At 41.0% G+C, this 14,441-nt stretch overlaps 2 protein-coding genes and 1 pseudogene across 8 annotated transcripts in view; 1 reads left to right on the forward strand and 2 right to left on the reverse strand.

Annotated features, from left to right (window-relative positions):
- The window catches only part of Rbm6 (RNA binding motif protein 6), a 103,791-nt gene that overhangs the window by 40,890 nt on the left and 48,460 nt on the right, over positions 1–14,441 (reverse strand). The gene's annotated exons all lie outside the window — the stretch shown is intronic.
- On the reverse strand, positions 51–4,475 carry Cfl1l1 (cofilin 1 like 1). Its single transcript, XM_039082624.2, has one exon. It carries the CDS (start codon positions 1,087–1,089, stop codon positions 592–594), a length of 498 nt encoding a protein of 165 aa, XP_038938552.1. The 5' UTR covers positions 1,090–4,475; the 3' UTR covers positions 51–591.
- Positions 9,487–10,774, forward strand: Eno1-ps23 (enolase 1, pseudogene 23; annotated as a pseudogene).

Raw genomic sequence — 14,441 nt, forward strand, 5'->3', positions numbered from 1 at the left:
AAAAGTGATAGGATTAAAAGTGTACTTCTTCAAGCCTGGCTTACTTATACTTTTTTTTTTTGTTAATTAGCCTTTTTATTGGTTTTATTTGTTTTTTGTTTTTTTAAATTGAAGGTCCGTTACTGGTCCTGCTTCCATGAGTGGCCAAGATCAAGGGAAAGGGGAGGGCAACCAGCTGGTACAGGGAGGGTCATTTCCACAGTTCATTTACACACAGAATTAAACAGACAAGCACAGAGTCACTATTATGGTTAGAAGTTGGCAGCATGGGATGGGAGGATGAGGAGTAGGGGTGTCGTTAAAAAATACAGGCTCCCCCCAAACTGGGTGCCTAGGATGGGACTTGGTCTGCTTCAACCCAAGAGGAATCAGAAGATCAAAAGCAGTTTGGGAAGGCCAGAACCATCAGGGATGGAGGGAAAAGGACGGTCCAGGGGGGTGGGAGGGATGTTTGGCAACTGGGGAGAAGGGATAACCCTCCCCCTGCTGGAATTCCCCCAGCCCCTCCAATCTAGCAGGAAAAGGGCAGCCTGCAACACCCAAGAGTAGGTCTGGGGCTGCTAGATGCTCCAGGAAGGGGCTGGAGGTGGCTCACAAAGGCTTGCCCTCCAGGGAAATGACAGCCCTGCCACCTAGTTTCTCTGCCAGGGTGCAGCAGTCCTTGACCTCCTCGTAGCAGTTAGCTTGTAATTCATGCTTGATTCCTGTCAGTTTCTTCTTGATGGCATCCTTGGAGCTGGCATAGATCATTTTGCTCTTAAGGGGTGCACTCTCAGGGGTCCAGAAGATGAATACCAGGTCCTCCTTCTTGCTCTCCTTGGTCTCATAGGTTGCGTCATAGAGAGCATAGCGGCAGTCCTTGTCTGGCAGCATCTTGACAAAAGTGGTGTAGGGGTCATCCACAGTCTGCCCCACATCTCCTACCAGAATCTCCTTGCCCTCCTCCAGGATGATGTTCTTCTTGTCCTCACTCAGGCAAAAGAGCACTGTCTTCTTGTGTTTCTTCACTTCTGGCATTGAAGACTTGCAAACTTTCATGTCATTGAACACCTTGATGACTCCATCAGACACAGCCACACCAGAGGCCATGTTTCCAGAAACAAAAGGGAGACAGAAAAGAGCTAGAGAACAGAGCCGCCGCAGCTGCTGCCGGGATCCAACTGAACTTACTTATACTTTTTAAAGCAAGATAGGAACTCGTATTATATTGAGCCCTACTCCTTATAGTCAAAATTAGCCAAGGTTTCAAGATGAATTTGGTTCCAGGAACACAATTCACTAGAAGCTAGTCCTTGACATGGGATACTATTTATTTTAGCAGTGTCTAATACATAGTAAACCCACTCAATTTCATTTTCAATCCTTTTTTTGTAATTTTTGAGTGTTTAAAAATTTTCATAATAGGCTATGTGGGAGAGGAGGGCATGCCATATCATGCATACGTGTGGAGATCAGAGGACAACTAGCAGTAGTTAGTTATCCCCTCTACCATGTGGATCTTAGTAACTCAACTGAATTATCTCACGCACCTCTGCAACTGTGCTTTTTGGAAATAGACTGGCCTCACACTTGCTATATAGGTGGTGATAGCTTTAACTCCTGATCCCCCAGCTACAGGTCTTATGGGCATGTTTTGTCACATATGCTCCTGATTAACTTTGTTTTTATTTTAAATCTCCTATTGTTTAAAAAGATTATTTATATTATGCATGTGAGTACACTGTCACTCTCTTCACACACCACAAGAGGGCAACGGATCCCATTACAGATGGTTGTGAGCCACCATGTGGTTGCTGGGATCTGAACTCAGAACCACTGGAAGACAGTGCTCTTAACCACTGAGCCATCTCTCCAGCCTCTAAATATCCTTTTTTTTTTTTTGGAGCTGGGGACCGAACCCAGGGCCTTGCGGTTCCTAGGCAAGCGCTCTACTAATCTTGGAGAAATTTTATTGACTTTGGTTAGGAAGAATAGACATGTCTATCAGAGTATCTACAAGGGTCTTCCATTTTAAACTGCCATTAAATTTTCATTTGTGGCCAGGCATGGTGGTACTTGCCCTTAATCCCAATACTCTGGAGGCAGGCAAATTTCTGAGTTTGAGGCCAACCTGGTCTGCAAAGCAAGTTCCAAAGTAGTCAAAACTATTGACAGAGAAACCCTGATTCAACAACAACAGTATCGACAACCCAACAAAACAAAAGAAACAAAACAAACAACAAGGGCTGGAGAGATGGAGTTAGGAGCACTGACTGTTCCTCCAGAGGTCCTGAGTTCAATTCCCAGCAACCACATGGTGGCTCACAACTATCTATAATGAGATTGGTGCCCTTTTCTGGCATGCAGGCATACATGCAGGCATAACACTGTATACTGAATGAATGAATGAATGAATGAATGAATATGAATGAATGAATAAATCTTTTTTTTTTTAAAAAGGAAAAAAAAAAGATGATGCTGTGTAGTAATTACCAAATTCAAACATTCTATCCTGGAGAGAAACCTCAGGACAGCCAGAATCAATCAATCAATCAATCAATCAATCAATCAATCTCTCTCTCTCTCTCTCTCTCTCTCTCTCTCACACACACACACACACACACACACATATACACATACACAAACACACACACAAACTAGTAAGATATTCCTAGACTAGAAATCCGTACAATGATTAAAGTTAAAACAGCAATACAGCCACTATATCCAAAAAAAATTTTAGACTCTGAGTTCAAAACAACCTCCATTACATAGGGACTACTAGGCCAGCTATGGTTATGTAATGAGACCTTGCCCTAAAAACAAGCAAATAGTGGGCCAGTAAGATAGCTCAATAGCTAAAGATCCTTGCTACCAAACCTTATCTACTAAGTTCAAGTCCTAGACCACACAGGCTAGAAGACTGCCACACAGTCATGGCACTTGTACCCTACCCGGAAAATGGTGGGAGGTAATAAAATTTAAAACACAAACAAACAGGCCTGGAGAGATGCTCAGTGAGCAAAGTGCTTGCTAGGGATTCCCAGCACTCAGGGAAAATTAGACATGCAGCACTCCTACTGCAAAATGGAAAGAAAGCAAGAGATTCTCCAGATGCTCATCCTATACAGAGCAGTGAATCATCTGTCTCAAACAAAGCAGAAGACAAAACGCCTGAGGTTATCTATCCTCTAACCTCCACATGTGAATCTACTACTCGCGCACGAGTGTGTGTGTGTGTGTGTGTGTGTGTGTGTGTGTGTGTGTGTGTGTGTGTGCGTGTGTGCGTGCGTGCGTGCGCGCGTGCGCTAGCGCCTGTCAGAGGCAGCTGCTCTCCAACTTTTACTTTGAGACAGGGTCTCACTAAACTAGTGCTTTCCAGTTAGTTAACTCCCGCCATACATTTGAGTTTCTACATTAGTGCACAGATCCACGTTATACGTCCATGGCAGGCACTTCACACACCCTCTCCCCATCCCAAAATAGACTACTCTCTGCATCAGTGTATAATATCACAGTAAGAAATTTATCCTAAGCACCAAGTTCCTTTTGGCTTAAACTTATAATAGTTTTTTTTTTGTTGTTGTTGTTGTTAGCTCTGCGAACATAATACATCTAGTATATATTAGTTTTGCCTATCAATGTTCTTGAGGTCTACAGTTTCAGGGCAAAAGTCTTATCACCATGAGAGAGCAGCCCTAGCCCTGCCCTCTTTAAAAGTATACCTTTCTATCAGTTGACTTCTATAAATATAAATACTTAAAACTATGCGGAATAACATTTTACAACAAATATATCTTTATTCCAGTGCTTTTTGGTTCAAAGATAATTGGGAGAAAATTCCAAAACAGCAAAGACTTATAAGAACACAAAGGAAACAAAAACAAGGAATTCTGAGCCATAAATTCTTGAGCAACTCCACCTCGTATTCCACTAGTATATTAACTATACTTAATTTTATTACTTTTTTAAAAAAAAATTTCACATATATATTTACCTTAAGACTAGATAGGGTGGATGGGCGATGGTGGTGCACTCCTTTAACCCCAGCTCTCAAGAGGCAGAGGCAGTGGAGTTCAAGGCCCACCTGGAATATAGAGTTAGGTTCAGAACAGCCAGTGCTACACAGACAGACCCTATCTTAAAAGAGCAAATAAATAAATGAATAAATAAATAAAAAGCCTTTTAAAAAAAGGACTACATAGAGTAAACAAAATACTTTTGTATTTTTGACTGAATATATATGAAAAACAATAACAAAAGAAATGTAAATAGTAGTAATCACATGGAAAATTTATCAAACTAAGAATCTAAAATGAAAATAATGAATTCATTCTTTCTTTTTTAAATATTTCAAGGAGGGTTTCTCTATATAGCTGTGGCTGTCTGTCCTTGAACTCACTTTGTAGACCAGGATGGCCTCGAACTCAGATTTGTCTGCCTCCTAAGTGCTGGGTGGGAATAAAGGCATGCACCACCCAGTAATTTCCTTCTTTTTGGTTTGGTTTTTCTTTTTTCTGAGACGGGGTCTCATAGATCAGCCTACTTCTACCTCCAGAGGGCTTAGAATAAAGGTATACACCACCATGTCCAGTTAGCTTTCTGCTTCACCTCTGCTGGTAGGTTAAAAGGAAAAAAGATATATTTAAAACATATAGAAACTGGGGTTGGGGATTTAGCTCAGTGGTAGAGCGCTTGCCTAGGAAGCACAAGGCCCTGGGTTCGGTCCCCAGCTCTGAAAAAAAGAACCAAAAAAAAAAAAAAAAACATATAGAAACTTTGTTTGTTTTGAGACGTGGTATCATTATGTAAACTGGACACACTATGTATACCAGGCTAGCCTCAACTCACAGAGCTTCTGCCTATTTGAAGCACTGAGTTACAAGAAATGCACACTACCTCCACCCCTGTCAAATCTCTTAAAAGGCCACTGTTTGCTTACATCTTAATTTAGCAAGATATCTTTCCTTTTAGGAATTAATCCCAAAGCAATTTTGTAAGATTACTGTTAAATAAACTAGCTTCATAATTCATGACAATCTACGTTATGGGCTGCTATAGGTTCACTCAATATGACACAATCAAAACGCATCCAGAGCTGCTGAGGTGGCTCAGAGGACAAAGGCATCTGCTTGTATACCTGATAATATCTGGCCCAATCCTTTGGACCCATATGATAGGATAGAGGGAATATCCACAAGCTCTTCTCTCTCCACATGTACACACACATAAATAATTTCTAAGGGATCGGAGAGATTGTGCAGTGGTTACAAGTCCTTGGAGAGGATGTAAGTTCGATTTCTAGCAACCAAGTCAGGTGGTTTCCAACTGCTTATAATGCTAGTTCCAGGGGTATCCAAGGCCTCTCATAGGTATTGGCATCTGCACTCACATTCATACCACCCCCCCCCATAATTCCAAAACTAAATTTTAAAAAAGATTTAGTTTTTATTTTTTAATGTGTATTTCGTAGAGGCAGGCAGACCTATATACTGAGTCACAGAAGTCTACAGAGTGAGACCCTGTCTCAAAAGAACCAAACCAATTTGTATAAACTATCCTACTAAATGACTATATAAATTATATATGACATTTACCTAGAAAAATCTGGAAGAAAATACATCAATAAGTAATCTAATCGACATTTGTAAGCTAGCAAAAATATTTTAAATCTTTTCAAGCTCACATGTATGATTTTATTAATATAGACTACATTATAGAAAATAAAACATACCTTGACAAATTTAAATGATTACAAATCAAGAAATATATACTCTCAATTCCTAAGAGAATTAAGCTAGATGTCAGGAACAGTAAATAAGTGAGTTGCAAAACCCACAAACACAATGAAATTAAATGACATCTATCTAAGTAATATAAAGCCCAAAAAGGGGTTGGGGATTTAGCTCAGTGGTTCGGTCCCCAGCTCCAAAAAAAAAAAATAAAATAAAATAAAATAAAATAAAATAAAAATAAAAAAATAAAGCCCAAAAAGTAAATGCCAAAAAGTTTAAAAGCAATTCATACTAGGGTCTAGAGAAATGGGCTTAGCAGCTAAAAGCACTTGTAGAAAATTCACTTTCAGTTCATAGTACCACTGCCTGTAAATGTAACTCCAGCTCCTAGAGGATCTTATGCCTCTGTTCTTTATATCTGCACTCCCATGCACACATACCCATTAAATAAAGAAACATTCACATAATTAAAAATAATTTTTTCAAAAACAATTTTCTTTGTTTTGCTTTTTTCTCTGTGTAAGTCCTGGAACTCAGAGAGACCTACCTGCCTCTGTCTCCCAAGTTCTGGCATCAAATTCGTGTTTCAACAAATGGGGCTCAGAGGGAAGTTTAAAAACTCAAATGACCAGAGTCATTTGCTATTTTGAATTAAGACAGGTTTTGGTCAGCTAGGATTGAAGAGTCAGCCATGACTAACAAGAGAGCAGTACCTCTGAAGTAAAACCTTTGTTTTACTGGAATACTCCAAGAGCTGAGAAATTAGTATTGATTAAAAGACATCGTCACTTAAGTGAAATCTTCAGGAAAGTTTCTTCAGAGTTAGCACATAGAAGCTGTGGTCTAAAGGTGGCCAAGGTTGTACCTTATGCTAGCAGTCAAACTCAGTATCAGAGTCACCAGGTGGTACTACTTGTGAAGGCATAAAGGGGGTCACAGAAAGCAGGGGAGTCCCTGGAGAGGGCTCAGAAGATGCTATTGGTGAAAATACAGTCCGGTTGCAAATAGAGACTCTAGCATTTTGGAGGTGATAGTACTGTGGGAGGACCAGTGAGAACAGCAGCTGTGAAACAGAGGGGGCCTGAACTTAGGAGACAGAGTCTGTGTGGGCGCTGCAGATAGCAGGAGCCCAGATCATGAGTGGATCCCATAGGTTAGATATTGAGTTATTTACATAGCTGGAGTTCAGTTTGCTTTGCTTCTGACTGTGTTCGAGTTCTTCCCTCTTGAAATCTAACTAATATTTGATTTTATATGAGCCCACAATTGAGAGATCTTGAATTTTAAAAGACAATTCTGATTTTTTAAAAGAGACTGAATTTTACATGTTTGGTTTGTAAGAATTCAGAACTTAAAGTATAGATGTTTTATGTTGTAATGTTGGTATTAGCGATGAACAGGAGAGGGAAGGTAGTGACTTAACAGTGATAATGTTGTATTCCAAGTTGACAAGCAGTCAGTTGTGCTCACTAGTTTAATGTCAATCTGACATAAGCTAGAGTTACTGGAGAGGAAGGAGCCTCAACTGAGAAAATGGCTCCATGAGATCTGGCTATAAGCAAGACTTTAGGGCTTCTGCTCAATTGGTCATTAGGAGGGCTCAGCCCATTGTAGGTAGGGCTACACCTGGGCTGGTGGTCATGGGTTCTTTAAGAGAGCGGGCTGAACAAGCCAGGAAGCAGGGCCTCTCCATGAGCTCCTGCTTCCAGGTTCTTGCCCTGAAGTCCTTTAATGATGGTCTATGAATGTGGAAGTATAAGCCAAATTAATTCTTTCCTCTCTGTCTTAGGATTTCCACTGCTGTGAAGAGACACCATAACCAAGGCAGCATTTATAAAGGACAACATTTAATTGAGGCTGGTCTCCAGGTTCTGAGGTTAAGTCCATTACCATCACAGCAGGAAGTATGGCAGCATACAGACAGGCATGGCGCTGGAGGAGCAGAGAGTTCTACATCTTGATCCGAAGGCCGTCAGGAGAAGCTGACTCTTCTGCATTGGCTGGAGCTTCAAAACTGACCCCTGTGGTCAGTAATGCACTTCCTCCAAAAAGGCCTTATCTACTCCAACAAAGCCACACCTCCTAATATTGCTATTCCCTGGACCAAGCATATTCATTCAAACCACCACATTCCCCAACTTCCTTCTGGTAGGTGTTTTTTCACAGCAACAGTAACCCTGACTAAGACATCCAGACTTGGGGAATAGACACATGGGTCAGTAGGTAAGAGCACTTACTACTGTTGTAAAAGACACAGGTTCAGTTCCCATCAACCACAACTCCAGTTCCAGGTAATTTGATAACCTTTTCTGAAAGAAGGCACAAGGCACACACAAAGGGCACACACATGACGGTAAAGCACTCTCATTCACATAAATTATTCTAAAAAAAAATAAGTAAATAAATAAAAAACTACCTAGACTTAGGGGTTTTATTACCATCAATACAAACTAGATTAAAACGTAAAATGTCCTAAATTCAGCTAATTAGAGTTTATAAATAAATAAATAAATAAATAAATAAATAAATAAATATCAAGGGCAGAAGAGATGGCTCAATAATTAAGACCACCGATTCTTCTTCCAGAGGACCAGAGTTCAATTTCTAGCACTGATGACACTAACAATAGTTTGTAATTTCAGCCAGGACAGGCAACATCCTCTTCTGGCCTGCTTGAGCACTGCACGCACATGATACAAAGAAACATATGCAAGGAAACGCTCATACACATACAATAAATAATTAAAAAAGAAAAAACACAATAGTTAAGGACAGTGAGGCACATCTATAATACCAGTCCTGAGAAATCCAAGATTATAAATTTGAGGCCAGCCTGGGCCATGCAGTCAAATAAACAAAACCAAAGATATGATATTAATAACAAGAAATAATAGGTTGTAAATCTAATAATATGTATAAAAGCCATATAAGAAAAACTATAAAAGGTCATTCATAGCATGGTGGCATAGACCTTTAATGCCATCACTGTGGAAGGAGAGGCAGGTGGATCTCTTCAGTTCAAGGCAAATACTAATGAAAGAAATCAATTAATATATAAATAAATTCAACTTTACTGAAAAGAAACAATATTACTAAGATGTCAGTTCTTTTTTTAAAATTTTTTTTTATATACAGCATTCTGCCTGTGTATGTGACATGTACCATGTGCATGCAAGTGCCCTTGGAAGCCTACTTACAGGCAGTTGTGTGCTGCCATGTGGGTGCTGGGAACAGAATCTGGATATGCTGAAAGAGCAGCCCTTTATCTTAACCACTGAGCTAAATATTTTTTAGGCCTTCAACGTAATTGAAAAAGTCAAAGAATGCATTTCTATTTGTGGACATCAAGAAAGAATCCTACAGTTTATATGGAAATAATCTTAATGTTTATAAAAAGGTTTATTTTACTTTCTTTGTTTTTTTATTGAGCAGGATCTTTCTACACAGTCCTGGTTGTTGTGAAACTTACTAGACCAGGCTGAGCTTAAATTCATAAAAGATCCACCCGTCTTTGCCATCTAATGCTGGGAATAAAGGCCTATACCAGCATGTCCAGCACAGTACCTGCGCTTACTTAACCTCTATACTAGCTCTCCAGCCCATAAACTCAGATTTAATTATAAAAAATTTTGTGTGGAAAGCAAAGCATTAAAACTAAAATACTGGCTGCTCCAGTACAGAGTCGCGCTCATGTCTCTCCTTAAGACTGCCTTTAGTGTCTACAGGACCCTCTTTCCTTCCTCCGCAGCGATTCTACTGCCAGAACTTCACCATGTCCATTCTCAAGATCCATGCCAGAGAGATCTTTGACTCCGTGAGGTGGATCTCTACACCACAAAAGGTCTCTTCTGTGCTGCGGTGCCCAGCAGTGCATCTACTGGCATCTACGAGGCCCTAGAACTCCAAGACAATGATATGACCCGCTTCATGGGGAAAGGTGTCTCAAAGGCTGTTCAACACATCAATATCACTATTGCATCTGCTCTGGTTAGCAAGAAACTTAATGTTGTGGAACAGGAGAAGATTGACCAGCTGATGATCAAGATGGATGGCATGGAGAGTAAATCTAAGTTTGGTACAAATGCTATCCTGGGAGTGTCCCTGGCTGTCTGCAAGGCTGGTGCTGTGGAGAAGGGGGTGCCCCTTTACTGTCACATTGCTGACTTGGCCGGCAACCCTGAAGTCATCCTGCCCATCCCAGTTTTCAATGTGATCAACGGCGGTTCTCACGCTGGCAACAAGCTAACCATGCAAGAGTACATGATCTTGCCTGTGGGGGCATCCTCTTTCCAGGAAGCCATGCGCATTGGAGCAGAAGTTTACCACAACCTGAAGAACGTCATCAAGGAGAAGTACCGGAAAGATGCCACCAATGTGAGTGATGACGGTGGATTCACACCTAACATCCTCGAGAACAAAGAAGCACTGGAGCTGCTCAAGTCTGCCATTACAAAGGCCAGCTACACTGACCAGGTTGTCATCAGCATGGATGTGGCTGCCTCCGAGTTCTACAGGGCTGGCAAGTATGACCTGGACTTCAAGTCTCCAGATGACGCCAGCTGGTACATCACACCCAACCAGCTGGCCGACCTGTACAAGTCCTTCATCAAGGACTACCCAGTGGTCTCCATTGAAGATCCCATTGACCAGGACAACTAGTATGCTTGACATAAGTTCACAGCTACTGCAGGCATCCTGGTGGTGGGGGATGACCTCACGGTGACCAACCCTAAGCGGATCGCCAAGGCTGTAGGTGAGAAGTCCTGCAACTGCCTCCTGCTGAAAGTGAACCAGATTGGCTCTTGACCGAGTCTCTGCAGGCGTGTAAGCTGGTCCAGTCCAATGGCTGGGGTGTCATGGTGTCCCGTCAATCTGGGGAGACTGAGGACACTTTCATTGCCAACCTGGTGGTGGGGCTCTGCATTGGGCAGATCAAGACTGGTGCCCCCTGCTGATCTGAGCGCCTAGCCAAGTACAATCAGATCCTTAGAATTGAGGAGGAGCTGGGCAGCAAAGCCAAGTTTTCTGGCAGATCCTTCAGGAACACCCTGGCCAAGTAAGGCATGGAACAGAGATCCCTGGAGCTACCAGGTCCTCTGTCCCTGATGTCATCCAGGTGGCTCAAGGCTGGCCCAGTGCTTGCCCCTCCCATGTCATTGCTTCCTTAGATGTCCACCCCTGACCATCAGGAGCCCTGCTGGAGCCCCCAGCTTTGTAATCATGTGATCGTCTGAATCATTGTTTCTGTCACCTGACTTTCCAGCTAGTGTCTGGAGTCTTCAGAACTCCAGCCTAATCTCTAGGGTACCCACACCATCAAGACTCCTCCCAGTGGTTTACATGCAAAAATAAAAGACGCAGAAGCCCCCCCCCAAAAAAAACCCTAAAATACCAAAAAATAAATAAAAGATTGATACAACTTTAAAATTGACTATAAAGACACAGTAAACAACAGAGTATGGCACTGATGAAAGAACAAACAAAAAACAAAACAAAGACAGGACTTAAAAAAAGACTCATGCAAAGATCTTAGACAAGGAAGAAACGAAATTCAATAGAATTAGAATATTCTTTTGATGTTGTTACATTTTGTTTTTTCTTTTCTTGAGATACAAACTCATTCTATAGCTCAGCTTAGCTTGCAACTCACAATGTACCTCAGACTAGCCTTGAACTCACGGTAGTCATCTTGCTTCAGTTTCCCAAGTGTCCCACCATACCTAGCTCAATACAGTTTTTCAACAAAAGACACAGAAACAATCAGACATCTATATGCAAAAGGTAATCTTACTCTATCATGAAGATTAACTAAACACACATTAGACCCACATGTAAATGCAAACCATAAAGCTCCTACATGAGACATACATAAGGAAAAATTTAGACTGAGGACAATCTGCTGAGTCAGCGCAAAAGCAAGTGTTATTTTAAATAAGTTTACCCATGAACATCAATGCCCTTACTCAGAAATGTACATATACAATTTATGAACCACAGGGTAAATAACAACATTAAACACTGTATCTTGTGGAAAATAGGAGATGAGAATGTCTGAGTTCAGCACTACCAGGTGTTCAGCAATACTCACCGCATTCTACAATTCTGAGATGAAAGATCAGATGCTCAGTAGGGAACGCGCTTGCTACTCAAGCATAAGGACCTCAACTTAGGTCCTCCTAGAACCTAGGTTAAAAGGTGGACACAGAAGCGTGCATCTGTAACCCAATGTGGAGGGTAGAGACAGGGAGATCCTCAACCAATCTAGCCCAAACAGGTAAGTTCAGGGTTAATGAGAAACCCTGTCTCAAATAAATAAGTAAATAAAGTAGAAGACTGACTGAGGAAGAAACACTGATGTTAACCTTTACCCTACAAACATATGTCTGCATAGGCAAATAAATTTATGCGAACACATACCACCACCACCTCCCCACACACAAATCTAAAATCCTCAGCTAGAATTGCAATCAATAGTAAGGATCATTTGTCTTTATATGCCTGTGCATCCATCCATCTAATTTTTAGTCTAAACATCTCAATTTCCCAAAAGAATAGGCAATGGCTGTCAAACATGTAGAAGTTAGGCTCATGACTCTAATCTTAGCACTCAAGATACAGAAACAGGATTGCTACAAGTTTGAGGTTAGCCTTGTTATACAGAAAACTGCAGTCACCAGGGCAGTATAGCAAAATTTAGTCTCAAAATAGCAACAATGGAAAGGATCTAGCAACTATACAAAAACATGATACCACTTTTCAAGCATAGAGGCTGGAGAGATGACACTGGCAGCCAAGTGTTTGCCACATGAGCTCAGAACCCCCAGCACCTACACAAAAAGCTAGTTATGAACTGCCTGCAATGACAGTGATTGGGAGGAAGCCAGATGGAACCCCAGAGCTTGAGACAGGAGAATGTAGACTTTGAGGCCAACCTGAACTACATAGTAGGATCCTGCCTTAAGAAAAAAAGAGCTGGGCTCCAAGAAACAGTTTTATGTTTAAGAGGCAGAGAACCCAATCTTGGTTTCCAGCACTAACATGAAGTTACTCATACTAAAGTCTAACTCCAGCTCCAGGAAATCTGATGACTCCTCCTGGCCTTGACCAACACCAAACACATGCACAAATTAAAAAAATAAATAAATAAGGAAACAATAAGCAAACACTCCAGGCACACAGCCACGGGCCTTTAATCCTAGCACCTGGGAGATAGATGCAAGAGTGAAGGTCATCCTGGTCACATAGCAAGTTCCAGGACAGCCAAACTACATAGTGAGAACTCCATCTCTGAAAAATAAGTACATTTTTAAAAAAGAAAGAAAAGAAAAACAAGATATATAGGTAGGAAGGTAGGTAGGTAGGTAGTAGCTTGCTTAGTGGTAGGCCACTTGCTTAATATGTACAGGGCCGGGCTGGAGAGTTGGCTCAGCAGTTAAGAGCACTGACTGTTCTTCCAGAGGTCCTGAGTTCAATTCCCAGCAACCACATGGTGGCTCACAACCATTTGTAATGGGATCTGATGCCCTCTTCTGTGTGTCTGAAGACAGCTACAGTGTACTCATATAAATAAAAAATAAGTCTTAAAAAAAAAATGTACAGGGCCTTGCCTTGCAAATATAAATAAAATAAACAAAACCAAATAAGCATCACAAAAACCCAGTAAGTACTGATGGTGGAATCCTAACATTGCTGTGACAGCCAAGTTTACACTATCTGAAAATCTTCTTGGTATCAAGTTTCTGTAATGAGAGCTTACTGCCATCATAATGAAATGATTGAGACAGGCTAACTTATATAGCAAAAGAGGTTTCTTTAGTTTGCAGTTCTATAAGGCACAAAGTTCAAGATCAAGCAGCCCCAGTTGTTCAGCTTCTGGTAAGGGGAAATAAATGTCACACTATGGAAGGAGAATATGTGAGAGCAAATACTTCACCAAAGAAGCAAAGAATGCTGGAGATGTTTTCATAATACCCTTCCTTTGAACTTAATAGAGTTCATCATCACTACCATCTGAAGTACATCCCCAGAGATTTAAAGATATTTTATCAGTTCCCTCAGTTCCCACATCTCCCTCTTCTGACTTCCCTCTTTCTTTTTTTATTGGATTTTGTAAATTTACATTTCAAATGTCATCCCCTTTCCCAGTTTCCCATCCATAAACCCCCATTACATCCCCCCTTCTCTTAATTTACTTATTTATTATGTGTGAGTGTGTTGTCTGCATGTACATCTGTGTACCATGTGTGCTCCTGTTGCATGCAGAGGACAGGAAGTTAGACAGTTGTAAGCCTTCATGTGGGTGCTGAGAATCAAATCCAGATACTGTAGAAAAGCTGCCTATTGTTTAACCACCAAGTCATCTCTCCAGCCCCATAACACTAAGTCCTTAAAGACTCTGTCATAACTCATATATAAGGCCATAAGCCAAAGTTACCATCAAGACCACAAACTTAGCTATATTTCTGTCCAACCCCTGGTTCCATTATCAGAATGATATATATTTTTGGTTTTTCTTTTCCAATTAACTCTTTGTTACATTTATTTTATGTACAAGTATTTTGCCTGCAAGTATTTAAGTGCAACATATGTATACTTGGTGCCTGAGAAGGCCAGTAGAAGGTCATTAGGTCCCCTAGAATTAGATGCTGGTGAATCACTATGTAGGTGCTGGAAATTGAACCCAGGGCTCCTGAAAGAGCAACAAGTGATCTTAACTGCCGAGTCCTC

The sequence above is a fragment of the Rattus norvegicus genome, chromosome 8, assembly GCF_036323735.1.
Source record: "Rattus norvegicus strain BN/NHsdMcwi chromosome 8, GRCr8, whole genome shotgun sequence".
Classification (NCBI taxonomy): domain Eukaryota; kingdom Metazoa; phylum Chordata; class Mammalia; order Rodentia; family Muridae; genus Rattus; species Rattus norvegicus.

What these genes read in the sequence shown, in the direction of transcription:
- Cfl1l1 (XM_039082624.2), bottom strand. Translation starts at nt 1,089, where the DNA reads ATGGCCTCTGGTGTGGCTGTGTCTGATGGAGTCATCAAGGTGTTCAAT.